This window comes from Crotalus tigris, unplaced genomic scaffold (genome assembly GCF_016545835.1).
Source record: "Crotalus tigris isolate CLP2741 ecotype Arizona unplaced genomic scaffold, ASM1654583v1 scf7180000020588.15403103151:6194809, whole genome shotgun sequence".
Taxonomy (NCBI): domain Eukaryota; kingdom Metazoa; phylum Chordata; class Lepidosauria; order Squamata; family Viperidae; genus Crotalus; species Crotalus tigris.
This window is the reverse complement of record NW_024098092.1, coordinates 1,640,599-1,653,633: the sequence shown is the minus strand read 5'-3', so window position 1 is coordinate 1,653,633 and position 13,035 is coordinate 1,640,599. Positions and strand designations below refer to the sequence as shown.

Genomic DNA, 13,035 nt, shown 5'->3' with positions numbered 1-13,035 from the left:
TGCCGAAATAGCGCGAACTGGGTTGTCTTCCATCAAGAGCTGAGAAATGGAACAGCTTTAATACACTAAAGTCAGGCTTGTTGGACCTCTGAAATGAGCCTTTTGTAATAGACAAATAATGATGTAATATTATAACCCACCACAAAGGTTTTTTAACACACACACACACACACACACACACACACACACACACACCAGGCTTCCGTCTTACGGCTGTGATGATGCCCCCTTAGGTCGTGAAATAAACTCATCCTGCTTGTGGTTTGCTTAGCTCTTGCCCTTGGCAGGAGAAGGTGGAAGTCACATAAAGGGCCCCCCTGAGTACACGTGTATGATGCATGTCTCTCTCTGTGGGTGTGTGGGTGTGTGTTCATGTCCCTGCATTTGTGTCTTTGCGTTGTCCTTTGGCTCGAAGTTTTGCTTTTTTCTTCGCTGCTTTCCTTTCTCGCTCGTCCTTCCAAGTTTGGGCTGACTTAACGAAAGCTTTCTGTATCTCCACAGGCTCTTCCTTGATAAGGATATGCCTAGGTATTTTCACATTTGCTTCCTTGGGCCCCCCCCCCCAGCGCTCCCGGCCTAGTGCACAGCCTGTTGTCCTCCCCTTTTGCCTAGTCCCAGTTTGGCGGGCGAGCAGAGTTTTCAGCCCCTCCCTCTTTGCTGCCTGGCGCCGTGGCACCTCTCCTTGTTTTGGGGGTGGCTTTAAAGTCTCCCCTTCGCCCCGTTCTCACAGGCCTGCCCAGCATGCCTTGAGAATCTTAGGGGTTTTGCAAAAAGAGACTTGGTCATCTACGTTTGGCGAAGCATTTGGGTCTGCTAGCTAGAAGCTTTTCTGCGCGTTCAAGTCTCCCATTTGTGCTTCGCTTCTTTCTTTTTCCCTCCCCTTAATTTTTACTTGTTGCTCTTTTCCTTAATCCCGTCCTCAAACATCCGGAAACGGGTGTTTCCTTTCCCGTGTGTCTTGACCCACACTTCCCAATCTATATCCAGTAACGTTTGCTTCTTCCTGTTTTACTCACTCTGACTTCTCTTGTGCTGAGTCTTCGGTTCTTGCACGGTGGAAATGCCATTTTAATGTTGTCCTCTCCATCTTTCCCACCCTGACCTAGAATTAGACCTTGCACCCTTTCTGCGCCTTGCTTGAAACTAGTTAAAAGGGGATTTCATTTGCTGCTGCTTCAGCTTCTCCCGGGACCCTGTCCTAATCTGCCCTCCCCTCCTTTTTTTTGCCGTTCTGGCTTTCCTGTGCAAGATTTAGTTTCTTTTCACCGGGCAAAGCAGGTCTGTCCAGATTTAGAAGAGCTGAAAAAAGCTTAGAATAGCTGTAGGGCAGGGCTGGGCCACTCAATCCTGTTTTCTTCAGCTGGTGTGACGGGGAAGAAGACCTTCAGAAATTTGCTAGTTTAACAAAAACCAAACCCAGGCCCTGTTCCTTGTCTGTCCGTGGAAAGATAGCCGCCATTCCTCCCCTTTCTCATTCTTAGCTCTGAATGCCGATCGCTCACCCTGACCCCCGAGCCAGGAATCAGGAGTTAATTTGATACTGTGACACCCATCACTGACAAATGTGAGGTTTGCAGTTAGGTAGAAGTCAGAGGGTGTCGGTAGAAATCGAGAAAGGGGGTCTGCTTTTGTTCCACCTGCCAAGACTCGCTCTAAGCTTATTGCCCAGCCCACAACTGGGAGAAGCGCCTCTGCGCTAATTATTATTATTATTATTGTTTTCCAGAACTTTCTACCGCTTTGAGGCTGTCTGGGACAGCTCCCTGCACAACTCTCTTCTTTTGAACCGGGTGACCCCCTATGCTGAGAAGATCTACATGACCCTCTCGGCTTACCTGGAGGTGAGGTGGCTTCTTCCGGTCTCCATGCTTCAGCCTGACGGAAGGGCGAAAGGAGAAGTCGGGCTGCTCTAAAATAACAGGGATCCCTGGAGGGAATCCCCCTTTTCTTAAGCTGATAGGCCATTTTTAAATTTTTACGCTGTATCTGCGCAGCCCTAATCCTGACCACCGGGCAGCGACGAAAAACAAACCCACACTATAAAATTTAGTTAACCCATCCAGAGGAGCATAATAGCAGCAATTGGACTGAACTACGGAGAGGGATCTCTTTAAGCGAAGCAGAATGTGAAAGCTCCATTTATGTATTTTTTTACAGTTTTTAAATCTAGAACTTCTGAAAGGACCCAAAATAAACTCACTGGCCAAAGTTAGGCTCTTGTAGTCCAGAATGTGGACTACAGATAGAAGGTTATTTCTCACCAAGATGACCACTTGGGACTGGTCTGGATTGTTGCAGATGGTACCTCTTCTGTCGGCGGGAAAGTAGAAAGCAAGCCGCTCGGGAATAAGAGCCTGCGACCACTCCCTCCATGCTAGCTTTTTGTCTGCAGGGATTTTTTGGTGTTCAATTGATACATCCCTCCCTGCATTGTGAGTTAGGACTTTAGGAACCCTTAAACGACCAGTGAAAATCAAACTTCAATATTTTTATGCTTATTCAGAATGCGACTCACTTCTAACTTTTGTTTTCTACCAGAAAGCTCAAAACTAGCCAAGATTAACACTTTTGCCTATTTACTTAACAGTCTGAAGTTCTAGAGCTCTGCAAATCAAGTATAAAGTATATATCTGGCCTCTACAAAGTACATATTTGACCTTTTAGAGTGTTATTTCCTAAGTGACAGATGTCTTTCCTCTTCCTGTTAAGTGAGTTCATATGATTTTAAATAGAGGAGTAAATAGAACTGGGTTGTCCCACACACTGGCAATTTTAAAAAAATTGTGGATTTCAACTCTCCATGCTGGGGAATCCTGGGAGTTGAAGTCTTCAAGTTACCAAGGTTGGACACCCTTGATGTAGAGGATAATAAATCTGGAGTTAGAAGTATGTGTGCTCACCTCTGCGCCACACACCTGTGCCAAAGAGAGCGACAATGCCACCTGTTTGCATAATGGAACGTGGGAGTGATCCAGCTGTTTCTTCCCTTCCAGCTGGATCACTGCATCCAACCGGCCGTCATCACCAAAGACATCTGCATGATCTTCTACTCCCGGGACGCCAAGATTTCGCCTCCCCGCTCGCTGCGCAGTCTCTTTGGACGTGGCTACTCGAAGACCCCAGATTCGTAAGTCAGATCATCCGCTGAGTTAGTCAAGGGCCACGAGACATGTGGATTAACCTTAGTTTGCTGTCTCTCGGTGTCTCGCAAACCTCCTCATGAAATTTAAAAAGATTGGTTGAGTTGGTTCTTGAAATCTTCAAGCAGAGGACTCTTGATTTCAGGCTGACCAGGAATCAGTCAAAGATTCCTTCACTTGAGAAAAAAAGGCAAGCAAGTGTTCCTCTGTACATGGTAAATATATATATATATTTGTTGTTTGACGAATTAGCTCCAGTTTGGGCCAGTGTAAGGATTCTTGACGAACTCAACCCTTTCCTGAGACTGCCTTGTTTTCTCAAATTATCGTTTTGTTTTTTTCTACCTCCCTCTTTGCAAGCAGCAACCGAGTAACTGGGATCTACGAGTTGAGCTTGTGCAAAATGTCGGACACCGGAAGCCCAGGTCAGAAGACGCCCCTTTTTGTGAATATGCCAAAAAGAAAAAATCCACCATATTTTTTTCTGAATCCTGGGTTGATTTGTTAGTTTGTCATATTTCTGCCCATGGAGATTCTCAATCATCCAGGTCATGGTTGTCCCAAAGATGCTTTTTCAAAAGGCAACTAGACTTTCTTTCTTTGGTTGCAGAGTAGAAGTTGGTGACCTTCCCTCCTGGTGCGTTGGAAACTGACTTGACCTGAATCCGGTTTTTATGTTCCAGGAATGCAGAGGAGGAGACGGAAAGTCCTGGATACCTCCGTGGCCTACGTCCGAGGGGAAGAAAACCTGGCAGGGTGGAGACCCCGAGGAGACAGTCTGATCCTGGAGCACCAGTGGGAACTGGAGAAGTTGGAGCTGCTGCATGAGGTGGGGGCCCAAAGGAGCAGGAACAGGAAGGAAGGGCTGGGATTCCTTAACTTGGTTTTCCCTGAGGCTGCCAAAGTTGTTAATTCTCCTTCTTCCTCTTTCTGCATCTGTCCTTTCTTGTTGGGCTCATCTCAGTCTCCCAACCAATGTGTCATGGTTCCGACAGATGAAACTCTTCAAATAACTTTAAGGCATTGTTTACCTTAAAGAATCTTTATTTGAGAAGCATAGCATCGGCACTAATACAATGGAAGCCAAAAATTGAATTCCCCTCCCCTGAGCACATAGTATCAAAGCTCAATTCCCTCCTCCAACTAACAGTCATAAATCACATTCTCCAGTTCGTTTGAAACACAGACCTTCCCTCCAGTTCTCCAGCCCACCAATTCTTATCCTTTCTTATTTCAATAACCTTGGTTCTCACGCTAGGTCCAGCATTGTTATGTCTAGCTAAACTCTCATGCACATTCCTCCCCCTCCCAGCATCCTCTAACTCTAAAAGTAAAATGGTTGCATTTCCAACTGTTGTTAGCAGCGTTGACACACTGCTTGTTGTACTTTGGTGGGGGGGGGCAGAGAAGGACATCCCAGTTTAGAAGTCATGGACGGAAACTCTCCGGATTCTTCTCTTGCTGCCCAGGTGGAGAAGACGCGTCACTTCCTGCTGCTGCGCGAGAAGATCAGCGACGGCCTGCCCAAGTCCCTAAGTGACTCGCTCTCCCCCAGCCTGAGCAGCAGCACCCTCAGTACCTCTACTAGTATCTCCTCGCAGATCTCCTCCGCTACCTTTGAGAGCGCCATCACCCCCAGCGAGAGCAGCGGCTACGACTCGGCCGACATCGAGAGTCTGGTGGAGCGGGAGAAGGAGCTAGCTACCAAGGTAGCGTGTCTGATGATCGTGGGGGGTGATGGTTGCGAATCTGCCTTCTCCCTCACCCCCTTTCTCCCCCAAATGTGGTAGGGCCCAGACTAGATCAGTGTCTCTAGACAACTTTGAAGATGGGCTTCCACTCCCAGAAACACACCCAGCCCCTTTTCCTTTTGTCCACCTCCTCCATCCTAACCCGCACTTTCTTTCCAGTGCCTTCAGCTTCTTACTCATTCTTTCAACCGCGAATTTAACCAGGTCTACAACAGCATCAGCGATTGTAAGGTAAGCCGAACCTTAACCAGGTTTTATTTTTCCCCCTTGAAGCCTTCCCTTGCAGGGGCTGAGTTGAAAGTTATTACTTCCTTCTTCCAGCTGTCCGACATCTCTCCGATCGGGCGGGATTCTTCGGTCTCCAGCTTCAGCAGCTCCACCCTCACCCCGTCCACCACCTGCCCCTCGCTGTCCGATTCGAGGTACAACTCTGTGGATCAGAAGTGAGTGGGACCGAGTTGACGCCCGTCCCTTGGTAGAACCCCCCCCCTCAAGCTCTCTCTCTTAGGGCTGGGAAGAAACTTGCTCTGCCCCTACCCCCATTCTCAGCCCTGTTCATCCTGATGGATGCGTGCTTTAAAGGCAAACTCTGCTTTTTTTTGGGAGGGGGGGGGAGACAAGTGTCATGGTTGAATCCAGGTTTATTAAAAGCATAGATAAATAACTTCAAAGCTCTCCCAAACTAAGTGTCATGGTTCCGACAGATGTTACTCTTCAAAGATCTTCGAGGCATTGTTTACCCTAAAGAATCTTTATTCAAATAAAGATTCAAATTCCACCCATGGTGGAAGCCAAAATCTGACTTCCCCTCCCCTCAGCACATAGTATCAAAGCACAATTCCATCCTACAGCTAACAGTCATAAATCACATTCTCCAATTAGTTTGAAATGCAGGCTTTCCGCCCAGTTCTTCCTCTCTGCCATTCCTTATCATCCCTTATTACAATATTGTATGTCTAACTAACTCCCATCACATTCCTCCCCCTCTCCCCAGTATCATCTAATCCTAAGAGTAAAGCATGAGAAAGAAAAAGGCTGCATCTCCATACGTTGTCAAAGCAAGAACATCCAATGTTAGCAGCGTTGACACTAAGTTGATTGTTCTGCTTTTTTTGTTTTCTTTTTTTTGACTCTGAACCAATCACGAGACATTCACGAACCAGGTTTTTGGTGTTTTTCTGCTTTTTGCAGTGCCTGATTTTTTACACTAACCACGTTCTCTCTTTTGGCCTCTTTTCTTTTCTTTTTAAAACCAAAGAACTCCCGAAGCAAATTCTCGGGCCTCTAGCCCTGGACTGGAGGCAGAGCCGTTCCAGTTGACACCCCCTGCTGAAGTTTCTTATTTGGCGCGAGCCGGGAAAAATGAGTTTTTGAACCTCGTTCCGGATATTGAGGAAATCCGGCCTGGGTAAGGGTCTCCTTATTGGAAGGAAGGTGCCATTCGCAACAGGGAGAAAAATCAGGGCCCCCTCTTTTGAAAATGGGTCGCTCTATCCCAGCCTCTAGATCAGGGGTCTTCAGACTTGGCCCTTTTACGACTTGTGGACTTCAACTCCCAGAATTCCTCAGCCAGGCATGCTGGCTGAGGAATTCTGGGAGTTGAAGTCCACAAGTCATAAAACGGTCATATTTCCCTCACGCTGGCTGAGGAATTCTGGGAGTTGAATCCAATAATAATAATAATAATAATAATAATAATAATAATAATAATAATAATACCAATAGTAATAGGCTCCTTGGGTGCAATCCCAAAACAACTGGAGCACCACTTGAACACCATTGGCATTGACAAATTCGCTATTAGTCAATTGCAAAAGGCGGCCTTATTAGGAACTGCTTCCATCCTGCGACGATATCTGTAATACCATCAAACATCCACATCTGCCTATCCCAGGTCCTGGGTAAGGACTCGATAGGTAGACAAAATGCCAAATCCAGTCTGAACATCTGGCTGACTGTGCGATGATCTATAATAATAATAAAGTTGGAAGGGACTTTGGAGGTCATCAGGTCCAACCCCCTGCTCAGGCAGGTAACCCTATACCATTTTGGACAAAGTCATCAAAGGGTCAGGTTTGAAGACCCCTGCTTGTGGACTTCAACTCCCAGAATTCCTCAGCCAGGCATGCTGGCTGAGAAATTCTGGGAGTTGAAGTCCATGAGTCATGAGGGGGCCATAGTGCCCTATGCTGGCTGAGGAATTCTGGGAGTTGAAGTTCATGAGTCATGAGGGGGCCATAGTTCCCCCATGCTGGCTGAGGAATTCTGGGAGTTGAAGTCCACGAGTCATCAAAGGGCCATAGTTCCCTCATGCTGGCTGAGGAATTCTGGGAGTTGAAGTCCACAAGTCATCAAAGGGCCACGTTTGAAGACCCCCCTGCTCTAGAGGGCTCCAATTCATGGCTTTTCCTCCCATCGGGAAGGGGAGGGTCCTCCTGGTGCTGTAACCACTCACTCCCTTCCCTGATGGGTCTGTTCTACGCTGGGTTTCTGTTTCCAGATCCGTGGTCTCCAAGAAAGGCTACCTGCACTTCAAGGAGCCCCTCTCCCCTTCGTGGGCCAAGCATTTTGTGGTGGTGCGCCGCCCGTACGTCTTCATCTACAATAGCGACAAAGATCCGGTGGAGAGGGGGATCATCAACCTCTCCACGGCTCAGGTGGAGTACAGCGAGGATCAGCAGGCCATGGTGAAGGTCAGTGGGCCGCTCCAGAAGCTGGGAGAAGACTCCTGATCCCCTAGGAAGTCGCAAAGGGGTCGCCTTGTCTTGGATGCAGAAAGCAAAGGGAGGGAATTAAAACCAGTCAATCAAAATAGAGCTGGAAGGGACTTAACGTAGCAGCTTGAGATTTGTACTAAAGACACTTGTCTGTCATTGTGCTATCGATTAACCCAGCCGCCGCGCGGCTTTTCAAATGCTTAACTGTAAAATTAGAAAATCAATAAAACATTTTTTTAAAAAAATAAATAAATGCCGGCACGTTTTTATTTTTGTATTTTAGACACCAAACACCTTTGCCGTCTGCACCAGACACCGCGGCGTCCTCCTTCAAGCGCTCAATGACAAAGACATGAGCGACTGGCTGTACGCCTTCAACCCCCTCCTTGCTGGCACGATACGGTAAGAGGGAGATGCCGCCGGGGCTGATGGGTCTTCTTAGTGGGCCCGCGTTCCTCTGCAGACGCTCGCAGAAGAAGCGCACAGGCCGGGGAACCATCAGAAACCTGATTAAAATCCTGAAACGGGATGGCACGCATCGGCAGCCTCGTGGGGGGAAGGGGCTGGGAAGGCATGTGTGTGTGTGTGTGTGTGTGTGTCAATTTCAGGTCTGTAAGGAAAAGTGGCGGGCGTGTTTCCTTCAAGAGGAAGTGTTGCAAAAGTGGTGAGAAGCGAGGGTTAGAAAAAGGACGTTCACCAGCAAAGAGGAAGGTTTTTTTTTTTTAAAAAAAAAAAAAGCCTTGTCACTGCTAGCAGAGGATGGGACACTAAAGATGAAGAGTCCGCTTGCCTCTTTTAGACTAAACAAGTCTTACTGAAAGGCACCAGCTTAGAAATCCCCAAATTCAAAGCCAGCCAGCACTTGTGCAGCAGCCAAATTTGGTGATCATAAGAGAGAAAAACAACAACAACACCTAGAGAGCTAAAGATCCTTATTCATCTTACTATTTGGCTTGGTTATTTTTCCGATAATTTTTAGAGAACATGTTTAGTTTAATGTTGAACGTTTGGGCTGGCCCTGCGACCCGTCATAAAAGATGGGATTCTCATTCTGCCACTTCTAGGAACGCAATTCCAGCATGTCCAAAATCTGTTTTTTTGCAGGGTGCCTTTCTCTCCCGGCCTTAATTTTAGCTTCCTGGCCATGGGCAGAGTGGAGAGGCGGCTTTTGAGGGATAAACGTGAATTTGGGTCCTGTCGGTTAGGATAGACGCAGTCTTGTGTGGTTGTGGTTGTGTTCCATCTCAGTGCCGGGTGCGGTTCCTCCAGCCGTGACACTTTCTCTCAATTCCTGTCCTTTTTTTCCTTCTGCAGGTCCAAACTCGCGCGAAGACTCTCCGGACAGCTGAAGTACTGAGTCCCTGGGGAATTCTCACGCAATTTTTATTTTCTCCCAAATCCACCTTCAGCTATAGATAAAACCCTCCCTTCTCATTTTCTCTGTGATACTTGAGTGGCCCCTTTTCTTTGTATTTAACCCTGTGGCTTTAACTTGGCTGACTTCCAGCACTTTCCCACCTTCTTTCCTCTCTCTCTCTCTTTTTTTCTCTCTCTCTCCCTCCTTTCCTTTTTTTTTCTCCTCTAAAAAAAAAAAACAATACTATTCTAACGATTTTCCTTTTCGAGTGTTGAAAACACTGTTCATCGCATGGGGCCCAACGGAAGAAGAAGCGACGGGAAGGGGGGGAAATGTGTGTGGGTGAGCGGGGTGGAAGGGGGTTCATATTTATAGATGCACGACTTTCTTTTCTTTTGAAAGAAACCCCACCCCCACCCCCAACCCTAATTTGGGCCCTTGGTTCCTCACCCCCCCCCCCCAAGTGATGTCGCCTGTCCGGCGCTGTGTTTGTCTCTGTCTGGATGTCGAGAGTTTGATTTTTCGTCTTGGAAAAATAACCAGACTGTGTTTCTCCAGGAAAGACTCCTGCCCCTCCATTTGGGGCGCCCCTTTCCCAGCGTATGTTGCCTTCCCATTTATTTATTTTGGATCGCTGCTTAGGAATCAGTTAACCCAGGCTCGTTTCTCAGCCGCCGGCATAGCCTGGTTAAACTCAGCCCTTGTGGCTTGGCCAGTGATGGCTGCCAGCCACCTTCTCTTTGGAGCAGATGCAGGGGAGAAGGTTTCAGACCTTGAGGAAGGGGGACTGGCTGCGGGATCTGCCTGCCTCTCAGTCCCCGAGCCCCCTGTGGAAGGCCGGGAATCTCGCCTCCATCCCAGAAGGACCGATACAATGGAAAGGTAGGAGAGGATTGCCCTAATGTAGCACCCCTGTTTTGTCCATCAGCAGGATAAACTAGAACAGTGGTTCTCAACCTTTTTAATGCCGCGACCCCCCAACCGGTCGTAAGTCGAGGACTATTCAACCGGTCGTAAGTCGAGGACTACTCAACTGGTGCAGCACCGTTTGCAGAATGGGACTTTTGGCGGGCTCAGCAGGGCAGAGACAGCCTGGACAATTCCTATTGGCTTTTGAAAGCCAATAGAATTAGACTCTATTCAAGAGAGTCTATTCTATTGGCTTTCCAAAGCCAATAGAATAAAAGGGAGTAGCACAGCTAAGGAAAAGGGGGGAAAAATGGCGGACTGCGTTGTTTGGCGACCGTGAAATGGTCGTTCGACCCCAAATGGGGTCCCGACCCACAGGTTGAGAACCGCTGAACTAGAAGAAGGTGGAGCCCTGTTTAACACGGGGCTCTGCCCAGTCCCGCCCCAGTGAAAGGGGAGATGGAACCAGCATTGGGTCTGCGGGGCAGCACCGCGTCCCACGGCAGCAGAAGGATCATTTCTACCTATTTTAGAAACATGCCCGCTTGAAAGCCCAGCTCCTTTCCTCCCTCTCTGCCACCCAGGGCACTCCTGAGTCAGAAAGGAAGCTGAAACACTCCACAAACAATCATTTGTCGCGGGCAGGAGGCATCTCTCCCTTTGGCGGGGGGGTTTTCTAGAGATTCCTGTAACCTCTTTTGTAGAACCTCTGAGAGACAGATTTGTATCCAGCCAGCCTTCCCCTTTCTCCATTCGCTTACCAGGGCATTATTTTTCCACGATGGAAGCGGAGAGGAAAAGCTTGACCCCCCCCCTTTGCTTTTCAAAACAAGCTTCCTCCAGCCTCCAAACCATGGTTGGTCTTTCTCTCTCTCGTTTTTTAGCACTTGGGCACTGACGGGCCCAGAAGGAGTCTGGGCAATCTGTCTAGACAAAAGGCAAACATCTGATTTTTCCCCGCACACAAAAATTGAATGTTTGCATTCGTCCCATTGGATAGATAGGCGTGTGCGTGTGTAGCTTTTCCCCTCCATCTTTAGATCAATGCCTTAGTGCAGTGTTTCCCAAACTTGACAATTTTAAGGCATGTGGACTTCAACTCCCAGAATTCCACAGCCAGCATTGCTGGCTGTGGAATTCTGGGAGTTGAAGTCCACATGCCTTAAAATTGTCAAGTTTGGGAAACACTGCCTTAGTGAGACCCCTTGGCTAGAGGCCCTGGGGGGGGGTGTCTTATCCACATGGGGTGGGGAATACTCTTAATTCTGCCGTGGAATTCCACAGAGTTTGCCGTGACGTAGAGTCGGGAAGATTTTCTGAGCATTTTCTGTGCCACTTCTCCGCGGAGCAGGGGTGTCCAAACTTGGCAGCTTTTAAAGACCTGTGGACTTCAACTCCCAGAATTCCCCAGCTGGGGAATTCTGGGAGTTGAAGTCCACAGGTCTTAAAAAGCTGCCAAGTTTGGACATACACCCTCTCTGGCTTAAAGCAAAGGAACTTGGATCCTGAAATGAGGCATAAGTTATGCATTTGGTTTGATTGTTTGGGTTTATTGCACTAAAAGTGAGTCTAATAGCGGGACTCTCAGCCCTGTGACGACACTACACAACCCCCAAATTATAAGGCTGCCAGTTGAGCCAAGTTGGGGGGGGGGAGGTTGCAGTGACTTTAATGATGAATTGATTTTTTTTTTCTTTTTTGTGCACAACAAAAGACACTTGTCAGTCCAGTTTTGTGGAAATAAAATGGTGGGGAAAAACTGTCCGCCGTCAGAAAAGGGAGTTTTCTGGCAATAGGGTGTCTACACTAAAATAACATTTTTGTTTCGTTTGTTTTGTTTGTTGAGCTCGGAACAAAGCTGGTTGGAAAATTTGCTCTGGAAAAAAAACCACACCGTATATAACAAGAATTACATATCGTGCTTTATAGGAGCATTAAGGGCACAGCCACAGGTTACGCAAACGCACCCGCTCACCTTGGGCCAATCTTTGCGTGAGCCAGAGGTGTAAGTCTTAAAGCCTTCTTCCGGTGCTTATTTTAGATGCTCTGGATCTGATTGTGCGGCGGACGACGTAAAATTGACCCAGGGGAATTAAGATTATTTTTTTTTTGTCGCTTTTGCCTTTGGAAGCCCTCGATCCAATCCGAGGGGATCCCTCTTTCCACATCCTAAAAATTAACCAGCCCTGCCTCTTGCAACACAGAGAAAGTCCGCCTCTGTGCTTCATTTTAAAATAATAATAATAATCTGAATTTCAGCAGAAGCCGGATCTAGAAAGCTTTCACCAGCCGACAGGGTCCGGAGCCAGCCAGCTCTTTGGGCCGCTGTCCGGAGCTGCAGGCCGCTGCCACGGGCCAGCCAACCCTTTGTGCATGCCCTGCGGCTCCATGCGAGGACCGAGGACATTTTTGCAAAGTCCGCAGTTAAGGAAATGACAGAAGCGGAAGCTGAAGATGTGGCCCTGATTGTAATCTGAGAATCTTCTAAACCAGGGGTCTCCCAACTTGGCCCTTTGATGACTTGTGGACTTCAACTCCCAGAATTCCTCAGCCAGGCATGTGTGCCTGGCTGAGGAATTCTAGGAGTTGAAGTCCACAAGTCATCAAAGGGCCAAGTTGGGAGACCCCTGATCTACTCCTTCTGTTCAATCGGAGCAGTTGATTCATCCTTTCATTTATATCAATCGATCGATCGATCTTTGCAAACAGCAGATTTTAATTCTTCTGCCTGGTTTCCCCTTGCTCATTAAATTACGCTAAATTAGAAAGGGCTGCCAAAAAACCAGGAGAATTCCTGAAGATGTTTTCCGAGCAAAGATGTTTTTTCTTTCTTCCGCTTTGTTTAACCCGGTGGCACTACAGGGATTATTTAATGTGTATTTTTTGTGTGTGTGTAAACGGAGGTGTATTTGTGCTCACTTTCCTTGTACATAAACCTCAACCTCCCTCTGTTATGTTGTCATGGATTTTAATCCTGTGTCTGCCCAGGCATCACACGGTACAGATTATTTCCCTTTTTTTTTATTTCTAACATGCTGCTTTGAATAACAGGGGAATATTTTAAAAAAATAATAATAATAACTTTGCTGCTTGAAGATTCCTTGAATGTATCCGAAACAGGACCTCAGTTTGTCCAGGGGAAAAACAGTCATCCACTTACC

The 13,035-nt window shown here is 47.5% G+C and overlaps 1 protein-coding gene across 31 annotated transcripts in view; it reads left to right on the top strand.

Moving 5' to 3' along the window:
- KIF1B (kinesin family member 1B) overlaps positions 1 to 9,213 on the top strand; it is an 88,374-nt gene extending 79,161 nt beyond the window's left edge. For 14 of the 31 annotated variants that reach the window (XM_039367606.1, XM_039367630.1, XM_039367619.1 and 11 more), the window contains 12 exons: positions 502 to 528; positions 1,727 to 1,841; positions 2,994 to 3,127; positions 3,501 to 3,565; positions 3,824 to 3,969; positions 4,610 to 4,849; positions 5,051 to 5,122; positions 5,213 to 5,334; positions 6,150 to 6,299; positions 7,392 to 7,584; positions 7,892 to 8,010; positions 8,923 to 9,213. In XM_039367606.1, the coding sequence (XP_039223540.1) occupies positions 502 to 528; positions 1,727 to 1,841; positions 2,994 to 3,127; positions 3,501 to 3,565; positions 3,824 to 3,969; positions 4,610 to 4,849; positions 5,051 to 5,122; positions 5,213 to 5,334; positions 6,150 to 6,299; positions 7,392 to 7,584; positions 7,892 to 8,010; positions 8,923 to 8,965 (1,426 nt within the window). In that variant the 3' untranslated portion in view covers positions 8,966 to 9,213. The remainder of the gene's footprint in view (positions 1 to 501; positions 529 to 1,726; positions 1,842 to 2,993; positions 3,128 to 3,500; positions 3,566 to 3,823; positions 3,970 to 4,609; positions 4,850 to 5,050; positions 5,123 to 5,212; positions 5,335 to 6,149; positions 6,300 to 7,391; positions 7,585 to 7,891; positions 8,011 to 8,922) is intronic. The other 17 variants (XM_039367629.1, XM_039367637.1, XM_039367627.1 and 14 more) reach the window with 3 other exon arrangements.
- The last annotated feature ends 3,822 nt before the right edge of the window (positions 9,214 to 13,035 follow it).